Source organism: Sebastes fasciatus, chromosome 8 (genome assembly GCF_043250625.1).
Source record: "Sebastes fasciatus isolate fSebFas1 chromosome 8, fSebFas1.pri, whole genome shotgun sequence".
NCBI classification, from domain to species: domain Eukaryota; kingdom Metazoa; phylum Chordata; class Actinopteri; order Perciformes; family Sebastidae; genus Sebastes; species Sebastes fasciatus.
The window spans coordinates 29,166,878-29,188,140 of record NC_133802.1 but is presented as its reverse complement, the minus strand read 5'-3'; the positions used below and the strand labels follow the sequence as shown (position 1 = coordinate 29,188,140).

At 38.2% G+C, this 21,263-nt stretch overlaps 2 protein-coding genes across 4 annotated transcripts in view; both read left to right on the top strand.

Moving 5' to 3' along the window:
* LOC141773142 (deoxyribonuclease-1-like 1) overlaps positions 1 to 488 on the top strand; it is a 15,161-nt gene extending 14,673 nt beyond the window's left edge. For both annotated transcript variants that reach the window (XM_074644851.1, XM_074644852.1), the window contains one exon: positions 1 to 488. This exon is cut by the window's left edge and continues 1,815 nt beyond it. The gene's annotated coding sequence lies outside the window, so the exon portion shown is untranslated.
* A 1,265-nt stretch (positions 489 to 1,753) lies between these two features.
* snx21 (sorting nexin family member 21) lies at positions 1,754 to 13,626 on the top strand. Of its 2 annotated transcripts, none has more exons than XM_074644830.1 (6): positions 1,754 to 1,921; positions 5,476 to 5,806; positions 6,455 to 6,651; positions 7,044 to 7,185; positions 7,353 to 7,518; positions 8,279 to 13,626. In XM_074644830.1, exons 2-6 carry the CDS (start codon positions 5,494 to 5,496, stop codon positions 8,790 to 8,792), a joined length of 1,332 nt encoding a protein of 443 aa, XP_074500931.1. In that variant the 5' UTR covers positions 1,754 to 1,921; positions 5,476 to 5,493; the 3' UTR covers positions 8,793 to 13,626. The 2 variants fall into 2 exon arrangements, with proteins under 2 accessions (XP_074500931.1, XP_074500932.1); XM_074644831.1 differs by having other exon boundaries at positions 1,754 to 1,952.
* The last annotated feature ends 7,637 nt before the right edge of the window (positions 13,627 to 21,263 follow it).

The following is a 21,263-nucleotide window of genomic DNA, read 5'->3' as shown; positions in this document are numbered from 1 at the left end:
ACGATGATAGTGATTGTCTACATTAATTCATATTTATTAACTGTTTAACAAGAACACCTGAGCAGTCATTCTGGTCCTTTTGGTTCTGGTTTATGGCTTTCAGACGTTTTATCAGGTTTTTATCCAAAGTGTCATTCAGCAACGAGTTGCATGAATATAATCATAGTAATATAATACAACATTAAATAACATAATGTATAGAGGATGGAGAGTTGAACCACTGACCCGGGCGCAGGCCAACAGACTGAAAGCAGTCCAGGATCAGAGGACTTCAGAGTTTTTACACTTTCTTATTGAATGTAAATACTGTATATTGAATTTTAATAAAACATTGTGTAACTGTTTGGTTTTTCTAGCAGGTGAATGTGTAAACAGTTCTTTACTGGCCTGTACCTAAATACAAATTTGATGTACTTGTAATTTGCTTGAATATTATAAATTTTGTTTAGAATACAATTATTATAAATACAATTTAAAAAAAAAATAAACTTTTGCTACTTTTTTACTGCACTACATGCAGTTTTAGTTACTTGTTACTTTACAGGTTACAAAAAAACGTAGGATCTTAATCTTATAAAAGGTGATGCACTTTTATAGTTTAAACTAACAGTTTATACAATCTGCTACAACAATAACAGTGATGCTTACACATTAATGCATCAATAACAATAATCAAATAATATGATGCATAATAATGTAACACTCCCGGGGGTCATTTCTTCTGCATAATGAGTGCTGCTACTTTTCAGAATCAGAGTCAGGTTTATTATCAAGAAGGTTGTCACATGCAGGGAAATCTGCCTTGACATTTTGGTGCATAACGGTCAAAATAAACATAGTAAAAATAAAAAAAAAAGACAGAAACAAGAACTGCAAAAGTCAATAATCATAAATATAATAGAAATTTGCAACAAAACAATATTAAAAATGTGTTAAATATATCTGTTTTTAAAATGAAAAGAGTTGTACAGTGTTTAAAACAAAGATGACGGGAAGGTGCAAATGTTTACAATATAAAGAATACATGATACATTAAGTACATTTAGATAATAATATGTACACATGTACTAGTTACTTCAGAGATTCAGATGATTAATACGAAATAGTATCAACATGTACATTTTTTTTATTATTATTATAAATCAAGCAGTATATATAAGGTAATTTAAATTAGCAACACCCATACCAGCTGCAACATTAGAGTGATGAACAAATGAATGCTTCAATAACTTATATATATATATATATATATATATATATTAATATATATATATATATATATATATATTATAAAGTTATTGAAGCATATATAGATTATTCTGATTATTCAACATAATATGCACTTTTAGTTTTGGTACTTTAAGTATATTTTGATGCTTTTGTACTTTGGTTAAATAAAATTTTGAATGCAATACTTTTTACTTGCATCGGAGTATTATTTTTTTTATATTAAAGTATTGCTACTTTTATTTAAAAATATCTTTTTCCACCAATACTTTCATGCTATTTAGGCATATATAGATACATGTGAGTTTACTCAGGAACTTCATGTCAGCCCTCTAACAAAACTGTTTGGTTTAACAGAGTTTTAAAATAAAAACAAATAAACTTTCTGATAATTTTTAGCTCTGGTATTGCAGTGGTTGGAAAAGTAACTAAGTACATTTACTGGAGTATTTGCGCCCCCTACCGTCCTCTATGGAGCACTGCATGACCTTATATGGTCATTGTCCGACATCCAGCAGGTCCCGCCTCCTCCTGCTGGCTGTAGCCGGAGGAAGGCTTCAGGAATCAGGATACAGTCAGCTGTGTGAGGACCCTAGAGAACCAGCAGCCCCGGAGCTTCCTCAGCTTCAACCGTTACATCTACCCGCTGACATGGACTAACCGGAGCGGGAGGACAGTCCTCTTCAGAACCAGGGTGAGTTATCCTGACCTCAGCGGGCTTAATAGTGCTAACTTGAGCTACTATATCTCCTACTCACGTTATAAAGTTGTTGTTAGCTCGTCTGCTAACTTTAACACTGCTGTGTGTTGAGCTGCTAACAGTGTTAGCCGTTATCTCCACAGCACCTTCCTTCAACATGTGTGTTAATGTAGTTATTGATCTGATCATGTGGGTGTCCACCAGCTAATATCTAACCTGTTAAGGGTGCTGGAAGGTGTGGTTCAGATAAACCAGGGGTCAGCAACATGAGGCTCTTTAGCTCCTCTCCAGTGGCTCTCTGTGCATTTATAAACATGGAAATTAATAACTGTTTTTTGTTTACATTTTCATTTTTATTCATCATTGTTGTAGGTCTATGGTACGACGGGACTATGGAGTATTATGGCCACATTGAGGGAAAAAAAAAATCAGAAATTTCGAGAATAAAGTCATAATATTACGAGAATAAAGTCACAAGTTTATGAGAAAACATTTTTAATATTATGAGAATAAAGTCACAAGTTTATGAGAAAAACAGTTGTAATATTATGAGAATAAAGTCACAAGTTTATTAGAATAAAAAGTTGTAATATTATGAGAATAAAGTCACAAGTTTATGAGAATTCTTTTTTAATATTATGAGAATAAAGTCACAAGTTTATGAGAATAAAAAGTTGTAATATTATGAGAATAAAGTCACAAGTTTATGAGAATTCTTTTTTAATATTATGAGAATAAAGTCACAAGTTTATGAGAATTCTTTTTTAATATTATGAGAATAAAGTCACAAGTTTATGAGAAAAACAGTCATAATATTATGAGAATAAAGTCATAAGTTTATGAGAAAAACAGTCGTAATATTATGAGAATAAAGTCACAAGTTTATGAGAATAAAAAGTTGTAATATTATGAGAATAAAGTCACAAGTTTATGAGAATTCTTTTTTAATATTATGAGAATAAAGTCACAAGTTTATGAGAAAACATTTTTAATATTATGAGAATAAAGTCACAAGTTTATAAGAATAAAAAGTTGTAATATTATGAGAATAAAGTCACAAGTTTATTAGAATAAAAAGTTGTAATATTATGAGAATAAAGTCACAAGTTTATGAGAAAAAAAAGTTGTAATATGAGAATAAAGTCACAAGTTTATGAGAATTCTTTTTTAATATTATGAGAATAAAGTCACAAGTTTATGAGAAAAAAGTTGTAATATTATGAGAATAAAGTCACAAGTTTATGAGAAAAAAAGTTGTAATATTATGAGAATAAAGTCACAAGTTTATGAGAATTCTTTTTTAATATTATGAGAATAAAGTCACAAGTTTATGAGAAAAAAGTTGTAATATTATGAGAATAAAGTCACAAGTTTATGAGAAAAAAAGTTGTAATATTATGAGAATAAAGTCATACATTTATGAGAATGAAGTAATAATATTACAAGAATAAAGTCATAGGTTTACGAGAAAAAAGTCGTAATATTATGAGAATAAAATCATACTATTACTAGAATAAAGTCATAATATTACGAGAATAAAGTCATAGGTTTGCGAGATAAAAGTTGTAATATGAGAATAAAGTCATAAGTTTAGGAGAAAAAAGTCGTAATATTATGAGAATAAAGTCATAATTTTATAAAGTAGTAATTTTACGTGTTTTTTTCTTTTTTTTCCCTTAAAGTTATGACTTTATTCTCGTAATATTACGACTTTTTTTCACAGTAAGTTACGACTTCATTCTCGTACTATTACAACTTTTTTTCTTGTAAAGTTACGACTTTTTTCTCATAATCTTATGACTTTTTTTCTCGTAAAGTTACGACTTTTTTCTCGTAATATTACGACTTTTTTTCTCGTAAAGTTATGACTTTACTCTCGTAATATTACGACTTTTTTTCTTGTAAAGTTATGACCTTTTTCTTATAATCTTAAGACTTGAAGTGTGCCAAATGGATTTTCTACCTCTTGAAAGGGAATCTGGCTATAAAATACTACTGATATCCACTACAGGAGGCGATGTGCACACAATGGAGCCTATGGCCATGACATTAACCCTGTGCATCATCACATTCTACCATTGTGCACAGTATAAAATCAATAAAAAAAACAACTAAATTGTATAATTTTGACTTCAAATGGAGAAGTTTTAAAGTAAAAATACAATTTCTCATGTGTTGATTTTTTAACTAAATATTGAAATCATTGCCAAACAACCATTGTTTGGACAAAATTCACTTGGAGTGTTGTTTTAGTTGAGAAACAATTCGGAAAAAAGACCACCACCTCTTTTACCGGGTCCGTCGGATAAAAGAGGTTAACTGATATTAGGTGTTTGTAAAGGCAGCAGTATACTACCTTTACAGACGCCTCGTATCAAAAGACTTTATATATTTATATTTACGGCGCTATGTTGTTAATAAAGACAGAAAAAATATCAGGAGCGTGTGCTGGTATGACAGTCTGACAGTAGCCTACCACTTTCAAGCGGCACCTGCTGTTAAGTAAAGGTATATGCCGGTGGAACACGAGGAACATACTGTCCCACTACAGTGACCGACTTATGCCGCTGAACCACAGCGGAACACCTTCAGCAACTTTTCAATCTCGGCGTCACTTCTCAGGGTTGCAGCCTCTTATTGGCTGGTGCTCATTTACGACCCTGGTTGACATCTGTGTTATGTCAACAGCTCATAACTACACTCTACCCGTCAGTGGTCCAGATATTCACTCACACAGTTCTTTATAGATTGAACTGTTGTGTCCCCACAGTTGACCTCCAGGTGTTTGTCTTCCCAAACCGAGACACCTGCTGTGTTGAAAACGCTGAGTGTGCGACCGGAGGATCCCGTGGAAGCTCTGCAGGCCGAAGCCTCGCCGTGCGTGTTTTGTTTTCCAGGCTGCGGGCCGACTTAGCGAGCCGCTGCATTATTAATGTGTGACATGATTTCCATTCAGAGAGGCTGCCGGCTCTGTAACCGGAGCCAACTCAGCCTGCTGCCATCTCTGCCGTGGTTGTTTCGGATGTAGATCAACGTGTCTGTAGAGCTGAAATGTGACAGAGTCGTTTTTTAAAGTGACCTGGTTTGTGGAGGTGAATCTGTGTACATACTGCAAGCATGACCTTCTCCGATCGTTACAAGACATCCAGACACATGTTAATTTACCTGCTACCTCTTCCTTGTTTTAATCTGTAGTTGCACACAGTGATACGCACGCACAAATCGTGTCTCATGGAATAAATCTGTCTCTCCACATTGATAAATAAGGCCCTATTAATTGTTCTCTACTCTGCAGATACTATCTTGACAAAGTCTTCCCCGAAAGTCCAACAGCTTTTGTAACTTTACCTTAAGTAGCCTGTATCAATATACAGTGTTGGATTCTTTATTTCATAGAAATAGCTAGCATGGAACACACATATTTCATATCTGGGACAAGCATAAGGACAAAAAAGAAATAAGAAAATTCCTAAAAAGGGTTGAAGTCTGAACTGTTAGAGGATTAATGAGCATTTTAATTTATAACTGTTCCCCTGTTGTCTCTTCAGCGGTAGCCAGGCGTCGTCATGGCGTCCCGGCTGCTCGACCGTCTGAAGCGTTCGTTGTTTAAAGATGGTCAGGGGGCGGGACCCGAGCAGGAAGCAGCAGGTGGACAGGAAGAGGAGGAGTTTGTAGAGGACCGCTGGGAGGCGGAGCTGGAGGAGGAGGACGAGTGTGTGACTGATCGGCTCGGAGGGATGCTGTGCTTCGATAGCGGAGGAGGAGGAGGAGGAGGTGGAGAAGGAGCAGCAGAGGATGGAGGCGAGGGCGAGGGGTCGGGGCTGGACAGTGACTCTGACTTCCTGGGAGAGTCGATGGAGGAGGGGCTCAGCAGCACAGGTGAGCTGCTAATCTGCTCATTTAACACTTGCATGAACATTTTCTAGGGGTGTGAAAAAAAAATCGATTCACCTACAGTATGTATCGCTATTATTTCTGTGATTTTTGAATAGATTTGTTTAATGCAAGAATCAATATATTTGCTTCATTTGAGTCTGTGTGGAGGTAGAAGGAAGTTACTGCTTTTATTGTTGTAGTGTAAGTAACGTGACGTCATATCCGTTCCGTATCCGTCAACTAAAACAAACAGTAGCGGGGTCTACGTGGATACGACCTGCACCCTCACATGTTAAATCCAAAGTGGTAAACACTACACATACAGTTAAGTATGGAAACACTTTGGGTTTCACACATTGCAGGAAAAGCAGAGCTAGACATCACGGATAAAGCTGCATGCTAACTCTGACATGGACAGGAAACGTTATTGTATTACGGTACATCAATATTCGTAGTTTTTCCAATACCGATAGCAGAACCGTTAACGTCAGAGCTCATCGATACTACGGTCTTCAAACATTTGTCCCCAGGGCTTGTTCAGTTCCGGGTTTCGGTACTCATTCCTAAGTACATTGAAGTCACATCAGGCGTAGATTAACAGCACTAAATGCTACCCAGTCACCTGACCCTTGTCTCACCTGTCTGGTACAGACACCAGTCCTGTGGGCGTGTCTCCGGTGGGCCCCTCCGCATCCTTCCTGCTGACGCGGCAGCTCCAGGAGAGCTGGAAGACCCTGCGGGGACTCGGTGGAGGAAGCCCTACCTCGGCCGGGAGGCAGCTGACAGACAACTTGCTGTTTGAGGTGACCGACGCCAGCGTGGTGCAGGACGGCTCCTCTAAATATGTGGTGAGTTCAGACAGCCTGTGTATCAAGATTTTTTTCTTTTTTTTTACGCGACGTCATATCCGTCACCAAAACAAAACACAGCCGGCCGCAGGACTTTACAGAAAAGCTGTTGTAGTCTATTTATTATTTTGTTATTTTCATTCTTTAAAAGTCACCAGAATGCAGGAAATAAAGTCTCTGAAACTTACATTGTTCTGAGGATGACCCGCTGACCCCCCACTTTAGTTTTTAAATCCTCCCTATTTTTGAGGTCTCAAGATTGACAAGTATGCTCATGAGGCACAAGGTTAAAAGATCATCAATACAGTTTTAAATCCCAGACTCTTCCTGAATAAACAGAAAGTTAAACCACCAAAATAATATTTAACTCATCCGTCTCTGTCTCTCTCCAGCTGTACACCATCCATGTGATCCAGTCTGGCGGCAGCGACAAGACTCCCGCCATCATCACCCGCCGATATTCCGACTTCCAGCGGCTGCACACCACGCTGCGCCGTAACCACGGAGACCAGATGGAACGCGTCTGTTTCCCACGTAAGTCCCTTCATCATGGATGTTGTCGCTCAGAGAGGCTCACTGGTGACGAGGAGGCTTGAATCCTCGGCCCGGCAGCGTCAGTGACATCATAGATGGAGAGAGTCCTCATTGGAAAAAGTCTCCCGTGGCAGAAACATGACCACTTCCTGTTTTGATCTCCGCAGGGAAGAAGCTGCGCAGGAACTTCACGGCGGAGACGATCGCCAAGCGGAGCCGGGCGTTTGAGCAGTATCTGTCTCACCTGTGTTCCCTGTCTGCCCTGCGGGGGGCGCTGTGTGTCCGACAGTTCTTCTACCTGACTGACCTGCAGAGCGGACAGCTGCTCATGAGGTAACTGACACACCGACAGAAACTGTTATCTCAAGATGGATCTGACATGAACAGTTAAAATGGCCAAAATTATGTTTATGCTCAATTTGATTGTATTGTCTGAGACACATTCCTAAATGTGAGTTTATTATTTTTCTTCAATTTCTAACATCATAAATTAAATACCTTTTAGGTTTACGTGAGGTGTCCGCAAAATAAATTTTTCTGTGAGCTGTCTGTTTGAGTCCCAGCTCTGTTGAAGCTGATATGCAATGGGTAACGTCACGGTGGCTACGCCCACTTCTTACATACAATGTATGACAAAGCTACAAAACGGCCAGCGTGGCCAGCTACATTGTCTCAGAGTCATAGACCGTCGGTCACAAGAACAATCCCTTTTTGTTTTGGGTGCATGTTCAACACACTGTTGTTGAAGCCTCAAATTTATCTTTGTCTGGTTGTTAGTACAGCCGTGAACAGCGCAGCAAGTACCAGAGCTCCGCAAGGACATTTTAGAAAATGTTAATTTAACCAATATCTGTTAAAAAAATAAAGCAGGATGTGCTAAATTGAAGGCGAATCACTTTTCTGGTTAGCCACTATGGTTAGCCTGTGGGACTATGAACCTTGCTGCTACTCCGCTACCTCACCGAAAGTTACGCCCATAATCATTTCTACAGTAACGCCCTCGAGAATAAGGTGGATAGCTTTTATGAAGTATCGTGGAGACTCGTATCTCCCGTGTTGGTATTGAGAGTTGAGTTTGTGTTGTTTCGTTGAGGGTGGAACGTTACCAGGAGGCCTTGGGTCCGCTGCTCAACGCCAAGAGACTTCAACACAAACTGGGCTGGGCAAATTACTATGACAACCAGGCCCAGGCCCCGCCCCCGGCCTCCTCCCATTGGTTCTTCACTTTGGTGGGGCTGTCGAGCTGTTTCCAGGAAGTGGACCAACTGGAGGAGGCCCGGGATCACTGTGACGATGCCCTCCGTGTCCTGACCCCCGATGAGACGGACGCAGAGGACAGGCCCCTCCCACTTGAAGAGAAGCCCCAGCCGCCACTGACTGAAAAGCAAGACGCATCGCCGCAGCGCCCCGACAGGCCACACCCCCTCCTGTTGCCGTTGTTGCGGGCGGTGGTTCGGCTGTCGTGGCAGACAGGAAGGGACAAGCGGCACTGGGAGGAGCTTCTGCAGCAGCTGGAGGAGCAGAGGGCGGGGCTAGTAGACAATCAGCCAACCATCAAAGAGTTTCTGGTCAAACACAACCTGCAGGAGAGCGAAGGGGACGGCTAGAACAACACACACACACACACACACACACACACACACACGCACACACACACACACTGCAGAGTACAATCACTACGCTACAACATGAGTGCTGTGGCCACTGTGGGAAAAAAACCCATCTGAGATTTAGAGAATAGAGAGCTGAAGTCCGTCCCCTTCTGGTGGACCATCATGGGACCTTATTTAAAAAAATATATGAACGATAGTCGACGGAGAGAGAAATATTTTTGTCATGAAGGAGGCTAAATAACGCTCCAAACTTGCACTAAATTCTGGCGAGGAAAAACTGTCACGGCCATTTTCAAAGGGGTCCCTTGACCTCTGACCTCAAAATATGTGAATGAAAATGGGTTCTCTGGGTACCCACGAGTCTCCCCTTTACAGACATGCCTACTTTATGATAATCACATGCAGTTTGGGGCAAGTCATAGTCAAGTCAGCACACTGACACACTGACAGCTGTTGTTGCCTGTTGGGCTTCAGTTTTCCATGTCATAATTTGAGCGTATTTTTTATGCTAAATGCAGTACCTGTGAGGGTTTCAGGGTTAATATATACATACATTTGCATAAAGCAGCATATGTGCCCACTCCCATGTTGATAAGAGTATTGAATACTTGACAAATCTCCCTTTAAGGTACATTTTGAACAAGAGCAATTCATTTGCGATTAATCATGATTAACTATTTTAATCAATTGACAGCCATAGTCCTATTACTATGATAGTCATCTCATAGAATTAAGACTTTTTTTCTTTTTCTTCTGATAATATTTTGACTGTTTCTCATATTAGTTATTACAACTTATTTTCCCAAAATATTTTTACTTTGTTTTCAAAGTCTCAGATTTTTTTTTTTCCTACCAGTGGCCGTAGTACTCCGTCAGCCTGGAGACATCATTCATGTATTCAATCATACTTGTCATCCCTGCAGCACTCTATAAGAAGCAGAGAAAGGAGAAAACACGTTTACATCCATGGCTACGTTCCAAATATCATACTTTTTTGTTTTACTTTTAGTACATACTGCAGCTGCCTTTACAAAACAGTATGTATACAATTGGGACGTAGTACTTCATCATAACTTTGTGCCTTGAACTTTGACCCTCTTGCTCGTATATCCGCTGTGCAGAGGATTGTGGGTCGGAATAGCCAGAAAAGCATGCTGGCTTGCAGCCTGCATGCTGTAACCTGATGTAGTAGGACATCCTGGTATTTTGGCAGACTGCATTTGACATATTATGTATTGGGACATACGAAATCTTTTCCTCGCATGCTAAATGGTATGATAGTATGGGTGTTGGAACACACAGTATGTTTACTAGCTTGCTGTCTTCTTTTTCCCTGCCTTTTTTGGTATCTTGCTATATTTCTCGGTGCATTAGCGCCACCTGTTGATCAGTGGAATAATGTGAAACCACTGGCAGGACATGTAGCAGGTCCCATGTGCATCTGAGTCCTCGAGATAAAACAAAACCGAGACCAGATCATAGAAATCCTCAAAGACGATCACACAGCAATAATCAATTCACTAGTGAGACAATCGTCACTCTACAGTTCATCACAAAGGAACTGAGAGAGTCAGACTACATTGAGGATCGTCTCTAGCACTTTTCCTTGTAAAACTCAGATTGTTTCTGAATACGGCCAGGACTATTTACTGGGTATTTTACTTTGTGAGTAACATTTCAATTTAGATTTGAGGGACTAAATTGTTTTATTGCACTTTTTTTTTAAATCAGCATCGTGGATGTCTTCACATGGTGAAAGTGGAAAACTTTGCCTGTTGCCAGTATGTAATATTCAACAGTTAAAGAGGCATTAAATCACTCAGTCCAACATTTTACTCACTACTTCAGCACATGATCAGTAGGTTTTTTTTCAGTGATAAATGTGTGTTTTCATGTGGATTTGGTCACTATGCCTGGTGACCTGGAGTGGGTGACTTATAAGGGATTTATTGATTTACATGTAAAATTTTTTTTTTTTTTTTTTTTTTATCCTGATGTGAAACTAGTGATTAATAAGGGATGAGACAAAGTCTTTAGCACATTAACGACTTCACACAGGGAAATTTATAAAGCAATGACCGATTGAACAAGCATTAACATTATAATCTATGCACATGCTCTAATCCTGTGATCACATCATGTGTACAAGCTGCTGCCTGGAGGAAACAGTAAAACAATTTTACAAGCTGTTTGGCACGAAGCTGCGGAGCCACCGGGGGTCAGGTAGTGGCAAAATCATCAGGTCATTAAATGGGTGTTATCAGTGGTTATCAACCTCATAGATGTGGGCCAGTAGGCCCTTGCTACTCCCACAAGTAGGTTTTATCATCGATTCATATGGTCAATCACCGAAAGAAGGAATAAAAGAAGACGACCGCGACCGTTTGAAGTAGAATCAGGTATTTTAAGCAATGCAGCATTTAATTGTAAATGGCTGTGTTTATTTATAGTAGGGCTTTACAATGTGCCTTTTATTCTGAAGGTCAGAGGTTGTTGTTCCCATGAAAGCAACGTGACTTATTAAGGCCCAGACACACCAACCTAACATCAAAGAACTAGCGGCGACGAAGGCCAACCGTTGCGTCGCCTCACGTCAGCTTTTGTTTTGGCCGACAAGTTGCATTTGAACGCACCGCAAAGACAACAGCTGACGGCCAGTTAGCGCGTACGTTCTGCGCCTGCGTGAGATGAAATAACTCTCCACACCAGCAGGTGGCTTTAGTCTGTATTCATCATTCAAAAAGGGAAACCGGAAGACAGAAGATGGCAGATATACAAGCTGTTGTTATGATACGTACATGAAACAAAGCGGCACAGCACTCTCACACTCCACTTAGCTTCATTCCAGATGTTCATGTCGCTGTGAAAATATCTGTGTGCTGGAACGATCAGACGAGATGAAAAATGAGAAGAGCCTTCTGTGTTTTTACTCTTGACTTTACTCGTTGGCTCGCTTTCCTCACTTCTGTTTCTCTTCTCGTGCACTGATTGGTTTAAGCTGAACAGCCAATCGGAGTGTTTTCTCTCACCGACGAGCTCCGCCGCCGATTCAACATGCTGAATCCGCTGAAAAACCTCAGAGACGGGCAGACTAAGAGACGACGGTGCGGGACACACCGCAAAACGTAGACAGACGTTCACCAACGGCCCCAAACTGTCCGACGGCCGACCGTCGACTTGGTGTGTCAGGACCTTTTATTAATCCGCTCGCTCCGTTTAGATTTCAACCCCCCCCTCGGTTCTCCATACTAACACAACATGTCTTCTGATGTACTAAAAATGTTAAAACCTTGTGATTGCTAACAATTTATGAGAGGCTATTACACCTGATACCCCAAAATCACATTACAGAGCGCTGTAGATGAAACTGCATTCAAACACTCCTTGTTTCATGTCTCAGAGATGCTTTTGTTCTGGTCGTGTCCCCTACAGTTTACAGTGAAAATGAGGTGGATTTTCAAGGCTGATACCAATAATTGACTATTTTAGAGCCAAAAAAAATAAAGAATTCAATGGGCCTCATGCAAGAACACTTATTTTTAACATTGCTTTTTTTTTAAAATCCTAAACCAACTTTCCTTGTCAGGTTTGCTCATACAAATGTTTTAAATGCACAAATTTAGTAGTTTGTGAGGTTTGATCATAAGCATAATCGATGCCCCCCCACCACATAACAGTGTGTTTGTTGTCAAATTTTATTGACAAAAATTTCATTTTTATTTCTATTTAATTTTTTTAATTTTATTTTAGTTGACATTTAAAGCCCCCCTCCAGTGTATTTTGGCTTTTCTATGATATTTCATATTTATTTGAGTCATTTCCTGACTAAGTTGATTAGCAACACTGTTTGCCAATTTCTTTTGACAAATAGCTTAATTTTGTGCTCAAAGTAAAAAAAAAAAGAAGGTTGTTGGTGAAATGTGAATATGACGTCTGACTATAGTGGAAGCTGCAGGTCAAAGGTCATCCTCCAAGCTGCAGGTGCACTCATGCTCGTTTGAGTCTAAATCTGTCAGTTTTACTCTCTAGTTAGTTAGCTAATTAGGTGTAGTTAGCTAGCCCAACTTGTTTTCATTTTATTTTTTGGTTTCCTCCACCTTAGTTTACCGTTATCTTTATTTTCACCACAGCGTTTTGTTTGCGGTGAACGGGTGAAATCAACGTAGTGAATTAGTCTACATGACAGAATTAATTAGCACAACACACCGACTGTTTCTCTCAGAGTTAATCTGTTTGTACAAGTGATTCTTGCTTGAAGCCCAATATTTACCCTAGATAATATTCCTGCTGGGTTGGACACAGTTGGGGAAACAACAAATATTTGAGCTGTTAAATGAATCTCTGAGCTGTGGCCTGTTTCATTTCAGTCTTTAGTAACTCTGGTTTTAGGTGTGTTTTTACTCTGATTAAAGGTTTACATGGTCACTCCAGAAATGTTCATAGTTTCTGAGGCAGTTTGGGGGTATCGTCATATTTGAAATATTTCACAATGAGCTCATTTCTTCAAATGCAAAGTTTCTCTGAATCGATCTAAATGTGACAAACATCATTTTGTAAACTCCTCTTCACCACATTCACCTGTTCAGATGATTAATTGTTTTTTAAGAGCTGTTTTGTGTTTGTTTGTTGTGTTCGGCTGCCTCTCCACTGAAACCCAAACAGCTCTCGTCTGTTTCCTCCTCGCTCCCTCTTCAGATTTCACTTCCTCCCAGTGGAGACGCAGCCCGTCTGTCTGTGTGGAATATTTTACAATGTGGATTGAGCAGAACTGCTCCACGGAGCGATATACAAGTATATTTTATGGAATAAATTTGTTACAAATTCTGGATTTGTCTTTCATTATTTCTTCATGCGTTGACCTTCAGTGGTAACGGAGACCGAGGGCTGTAACACCACCAGAGAGTTGAACAATGATGCAGTTTGGAGTTGTTGGATGGTGTAGTATTTTAATTTCCTCTGCTTTCAGTCTTTATGTTGGTTGGTTTAAACACATCATTGAGTTCTGTCTCATTAAAATTCATCCCATAATGATCGGAGAGTGAACTGAATGTCATATTGTTCCTTCAGTGTACATTTAACCCGCTGAGACCCACAATAGACACGTTTTTGTCTTTTTTAGGGGGGTACATGGGGTCTTTAAGGGGAGATAGCAGGTCAGCAGTAGATGTCACATAGAAGTGGTGTACATCTTCTGAAAGCTGGGAACCTAAAGATTCATTTTAGCTGTTTCAAGCTGTTCTAGTCATACATCTGTAATAAACATTAACTAAAATAATTGTGAACGTGTATAAGGGTTTAGAATATTATGATAGAAGTATATGATGGTTATTCCCATGCTCTATTATGTCTCATAAATTGTTGCAGCAGTTTTTGGGTTGATACCATTTGTTACACAGATTTGATGCTAAATTTAACCATTTATTTACCACTCGAGAATTGATAAAAGTGATCAATAATCCTTCCAAAAAATACCACATTAAGACACCAAGACCTTGAGGAACACCATAGAAAAAGCCATGCTGTGATTTTGGAAAAAAAACTTTTGACATTTTGGAGATTTCTGCAAGAATTGCATTTTTCGGTGATTGGATGGCGAGCACTTCTGTTGTGTAAACTGCTCAGAAACCCCCTTATTGTCAATCTAGCTAGTAAAGCCATCCATCCTCTGAATGCTCTAGGTCTCTAGTTTGTGGCTGTACAGTTTCATGAGGCTGTGATTATCCTAGAGGTCACCACAGGTCATCTTATACAGTGAGGTCAAGTTAAAAAAAAAAAAAATGGTCTCACTACAATAAAATGTCTACTATGGGGACTAACATCATCACACATGAATACAGTTGAGCTCATTGGATCCACAAGAGTCTCAGCTTTACAGTGATACCAATTTATGTAATTCAAGACTGTTTATGGACCCCAGGATGCAGAAATATTCAAACACATTATTTTAGAATAGGCGAAAATAACACATTTATACTGCATGCAAAAATTGGCATGTTTTTTGCCCCAAACGGCATGTGATTATCAAAATGTGATAATCTGTCTGTAAAGGGGAGACTCGTGGGTACTCATAGAACCCATTTTCATTCACATATCTTGAGGTCAGAGGTCGAGAGATCCCTTTGAAAATGGCCATGACAGTTTTTCCTTGCCAAAATTTAGTGTAAGTTTGGAGCGTTATTTAGTATTTTCACTGTAGCTTTATAACTGAACCTGCTACAACCTAAAAATCATAACAACTCATGTTTGTCCTGATGTTATTTTTCTCTTACAGCTGCAGTTTTCTTTATTGTAATTCCACATGGTCGCCAGCAGAGGTTGTCCTGCTTCAGCCCATGTTGGAGCGATGACGCACTTTACTGTCAGATTCCTCAGGTCAGATGTAGAAGAACAACAGGAGGCTCTGTTGAGGTTAGTGTTTCATTAGATTATAAAATAGATCCTATCTACTGGTTGAAGAGTCACCACGACGACTGTGGTTCTGTGATGAAACCAGTTCAGGATCAGATCTGAGATCAGAGTCAGTCCAGGTGCTTCACTGCATCTGCTGCTGCTGCTGCTGCTGCTGCTGCTGCTGCTTTTCTCTGTACAGCTGACGCGTGTTAGCTGCAAATAAGTCCCATCATCCTCCACAAAACATCACCATGGTGACAAGGCCAAGAGCTGAGAGATCAGCTGCCGTAGAAACACCAGTTGCTATGGAAACGGTCACGGAGCAGGACTGAAGAGCCAACATGGCTGTCAGTGGAAAGTGTTGCTTCCAAACTCAGAGTGACTGTCAGTCAGTGTTCATGGTGACAAAACAACCACAACACCTCAACAACTCAGGATTTTAATCATAATTAAATAAAATCTAGATAAAAGCCTCAAAAACTTAAACTTCTTATCCGCTCTCACATGCAATTTTCTAATTATTTCTCTGTCCCATAAAAGGAGCCGCGTCCTGTGAAGTTCAGCATTTCGACAGTGAAAATATCATAAAAGCTCAAAAACAAGAACTCAGGATTTTAAACGTAATTACCTGAAAAACAAGAACTCAGGATATTAAACATAATTAAATAAAATGCAGATAAAAGCCTCTAAACTTAAAGTTATTATCCGCTCTCCATCAAAGGTACGTACAATTTTTATTTTTTATTTCTGTGTCACGTATAAGGAGCGGCGTCCTGTGAAGTTCAGCATTTTGAAAGTGAAAATATCACTCAGGATTTTAATCATAATTAAATGAAATGTAGATAAAAGCCTCAAAACAAAATGAAAATAAAATACTAAATTTTGAGGTCATGGTCGATGTAGGGTGGTAAATATCAGACTTTTATCTCAAAAACTGTATTTTTGACAGTATTTTGAATTCTATCCCCGTGTGAACAATTGCAGTCAATGGAAATCAAACATCAATTTGTCACTTATGGAGCGATCAATCTTTATTGAAATAAATTACTGACATTTGTGTGTTGTTGTTACGAGCCTGCAGGGCCAGACAGGCCTGCAGAGCCTTTCTCCTGTTCTGTTCTGCCCCTCCCCCTTGTCTTGCAGGTGCTTCCAGGATTGAGTGTTAATGGAGATGATTGGAGTCCACCTGTGTAGAGTTGGTCAGCTGCTGATTGGCTCACTCTCATACCATCCAGCCAATCGCCGTCGTGGGCTGCATTTAACAGAGGCACACTCTGGGCTGCTACTCTCTCTCTCTCTGACTCATTTGTACTGAAGTATTTGACTTGTGAAGACACTTGTTTCTAGTGTGAAATTAGAAGATAAGGTTTGTGGTAAGGAGGTATTTCATTATTTACCCCTGTGCTTTTCCTGCTGTGTCTGTTTGGTACTAAAAAAACTAAATATTTGAGGTTAAACCATCTCCTCTGAGGAGCATCACCCACCACAGACCTCGTGTCCTTTAAAGGACCCTGAACTGTGGAGGCAGCATGTGTGTCTGTTTTCCCATCATGCTTTGATTCCCCAAAGCTTCATTAGTTCAAGATCTTCAGCCCCAGCTGTCGTCTCACTGTGAATCTATGAACTCAGCCGAGCGTCTCGGCCTCACGATCTGCAGACTCGCTGTGTTTCTCCACATTTCAGGGCTGAGATGATCGGAGATCATGAATTAATTAAACAGTATATGTATTTAGCAGCTCAGTATCCAAATGTGGGTAACACTGTAGAATAACCATAATTTATAAATGATATATTATACGTGAATTAAACTTAGTAAATAGTTATTTTACTGTTAATAAACAATGAATTAATAATGCTTACTAATTATTAGTAAATCTATAGTTTGTTATTTTAACAGTTTATTGTTGCACACATTATAATATTTTAGTAAAGTAATTTTTTTCGATAAATTGAGGTAAATATTGGGGTAATTTGGCAGTAATTCCAAAGAAATTTCAAATAGGTTACTTGCTAATTATCACCTAATTACCATGAATTTTACGGACCTGTAAAACGTAGTGTTACCGAAATTATTTTTACGATTTAGAGGTTCATTATTTCTTGTTTCCTGTAAAGAACTGTAATTTGGTACAAATTATAGGAAAAATAGAGAATGTTTAATTATATTTCCAACTGATAAATTCCAGTTAGTTGCTTGTGTAAACTAGAAAGTCTTTAAGGCTCTGTACTGAACACACAGACACGAGACTGATATCCATTTTTTCTTCTGACTCTCAAAAACAAAGAGAATGAGCACATTTCCCAAAGATCTTTATGTCAAATAAAAAACAAAAATGTTTGAGGATCACAGTTTTTTAATATATATTCCCCTTTTAATAATTGTCTTCTGTGTGGAGGAGAGAGATTCAGACGGACGGACCAATGAAACCAGCTTAGAGTAGTTAGCTAGCTGCATGCTTCACAACATTATTTATAATTTTTAATCCAGTTCTTGTCGATCAAATTCAGCAGTTAATGAACATGCACTGTAACAGTCATTTGGCTCCGTCCACTCAGGTTTAAGTCAACAAATTATATTATTTATGATTTAAGGACATCCCGTCTTCTGAGATATATTTGTCAAAATAAAAGCAGTCTGTGAAAAAATACAGGACAACATCTTTAGCTCTTATGTATGGAGGACCACAAGAGTCAAGGAAATAGTAATAAAGCGTTAATTAATAACTAATTGTACAATAAAAATAGGCATTAATCAATTTGTTTACAAATTGATTAATTAATCTATAAATAAATGGACTAAATTACAAAGTAATTTATTATTTTACATTTTAATGGGCAATAAAAATAAGAATTATAAAAAGATTTTAGAAATGAAACTTTAATCCATCAATAAATAGTTGAAATTAAAAAGGGATTTACAAAAACACCATAAAACAGTCAATAATTACATCATTTAAAAAAAACATGATAAATACATTTAATTTGTAAATTATTTGTATAATTCTTTTTATTGCCCATTAAAATGTCAAATAATGAATTAGTTTGTAATTTAGTCCATTTATTCATAGATTAATAAATGAATTCATAAACAAATGTATTAATTCCTATTTTTTTTATTGTACAATTAGTTATTAACCAATTAAATGCTTTATTACTATTTCCGTGACTCTCTTGGTCCTCCATACATGTGACACTTTAGGCAATCATTGAAATGCTTGTTCTGTGCTAATCAGGAGTTAGCATGCTAGGTTCAGACTGTAATAATAAAGCTTGTTTATGCAGTTTGATTGTACACTAACATCTACGTACGTACTGTACACTAGCATATAGCAGGATGTCGGTGAAAAGCAGAAGTAATCTACTGAAGGCAAAGTAAAGGATAAAGTATATAAAAAACTAATATGATTATAAAATATACTTTTACATCATACAGTGATAGTTGTTCTAGATTGTCCACAAACCAAAGTTACACAATATCTTTGGCTAAACACTACTGACAAGTTAGTATCAAACATTATATTCTCTCTCTTGCATGAACACACACGCACACACACACACACTTAGAAAAAGAAACCCTTAAATATATTCATTTGACGAGTCCAACTTCGTGACCTTCCTCCGAACTTCGACAGAATATGAAAATAAATGGACATTTTCTTATTTTTAACAAAATTGCATTGAACAGTTTCATTATACAACACGTTATTACATCATTACATTTAACCCTGATAAGCGTTTCTCAGATTAATCCAACCACCCATGTTGGTTTATAGCATGTATGATAATCCCACTTAATGAGACTGATGGACGCCTGTTGTTGTGATCCAGTTCTCCTTCACTCCTCACACAGAATCAGGTGATTCAAAAGATATTTTTGAAAAAGAGAAAACTACCTGAAGATCTGACAGGATGGATAAAAGTCTCATTTAGTCATTTTAAGTTGAAAAAGTTCCATCATTTGGTTGACATTGCTGCTGATGTCTCATTTTGTAACTGAACACTAAACGTAGTGATATCAAAAACCAAAGTTTTACTGGGAGTTACCTGCTGGATAATTTAAACCTGTTCTAGCTAGACTAGCTGCTTCTGGTCTTTATGATAAGCTAACCATCTCTTCCCTTACAAAAAAGAAGTTTATTCAAGTGTGCTATTAGTATACTTCTTTTAAACTTAAAATAAGAGAGTATGCTTTCAATTTACTTTTTATGTACTCATCAGAGATATACTTAACAAAATTATAATTAAGTATACTTGGCTTATACTGACAAGTAAACAGAAGTATATTTGGCTAAGTACAATAAGTTCACTTAAAGAAAACCTACAAGTATACTTGCAGCAAAAACTATTAAACTAGTAGTTTACTGAGCGTATACTTGTACTTTCATAAACTAAAAAGTGGGCTGCAACTATATAACTAGTGAACTATAAGTATAACAGTATACCTATAAGTTCACTTGTAGTATAGTTCATATTATAGTTGCAGTACAAAATACAACTTGGATGTAAACTAGTTATGTACTCAAAGTGTACTACTCTTACATTTAAAGTATACTTAAAAGTATACTTTTACAAACTAAAAAGTGGGCCAATTGTTGGGGCCTTCAAATGGGGTCGTGTTTACTGTGTTCATGAGAAGAGTCTACCAGTTCATGAGTTGTGATGTATTTGTTGACGTTGTCAGAAATGGCGGAGGCCTTGGAGGTTAATTTTTCGGTGCATAATAAGTTAATAGATTGTAATTTTAGTCGTATATTGTTTTTCTTTGGAATTTTTATTATATGTTTGAGGAAAATGTTGATATTCCCAACGACCACATCTTCTTCCTCTGTCATTATGCCTTTGCATTTCCTGCATTATGTTACCCACTTGCTAGCTTGCTAAATTGTTAGCCTCTGTGGCTTCTAGACGCCGACAGTAATGCTAATACTTCTGTTGCTTAGCAGCGGTGTTCTTCACGACTTAACCACTTGAATGCCAAGCATATCGTGTACACGACTTCCCATGTTGTAAACACAAGCTCACCAGTTTCATTTGAAGGCACCAATAGTCCAAAGAAGTATTGAAGTAGTGCACTTACAAGTATACTACTAGTACATTGATATTAGTATACTTATTACATAAAGTATACCTGGGATTATACTTGAACTATAATTAAGTTTACCTAATAAAATATACTTGAAGTATACTTCCTTTTTGTAAGGGTTGGCTGTAGCTTCATATTAGAGTCAATCTTCTCATCTAAGTCTCTGCAAGAAAAATGTATGACCTTCTTCTTCTTCTTCTTATGTCGAACCATTCCTGTAAAGATAATTTATAGTGATTTCTGATGTATGACTGAACAGATATATAAACCCTCTTCAGACAGATCACTAAATGGAGCAGAATACTTGGAACCAAACAGAAGTCTTCCGAAATAGAAACCCGGTTGCACTCAGCGCTGCGTGGAGCCCTCTCTATAGCATCTCATTTATTTACACTCCAAGTCTGTGAGATTAAAACGGTGAACCACCCAGGAGAAACGGTGACTAAAAAAAAAATGTGTGGTGAAACAGCGTCTTAGAGGATTTAGAGGCTGTTTGATCATAAAGGTGCTGACATCCTCTAACAAGCTTACAGCGAGCAGTTCACAGAGTCGTCCGTGTCGTTTCACGGCACAGAGACGGAAACAAAGGCAGTGAAACCAGAAAAGGAGATGGAGACACTTTTCCACAAGGCGATATTTCAGACCAGTCACAGGCGGTCTGGTGTGTGAAGAGTCCGACCAGCTCATCCAGTGAGTCTATTAACGCTGCAGAGTCTGAAGCCTCCTGCAGCTCTTTAGTGTCCTTCTACTCTTACAAACCTGCAGAAAATCATTTCGATAGCAAGCGTTGGATCAGAGTCTTGTTCATGTCAGACAGTAGTGTTGGTTTAAACTCTTTTGCCATATATTTCAGTTCATTTCAGCCTTTTCTTGGGACAGCTTGTTGGTAATTTTCCTCGTGAGCAACAGTAGTAGCCTTGGCCACGTTGTTCTTATAATTCTTGACCCATCTGAAGAGACACTTTTAGGCTCTGAAGTCCAAACTTCCTTTA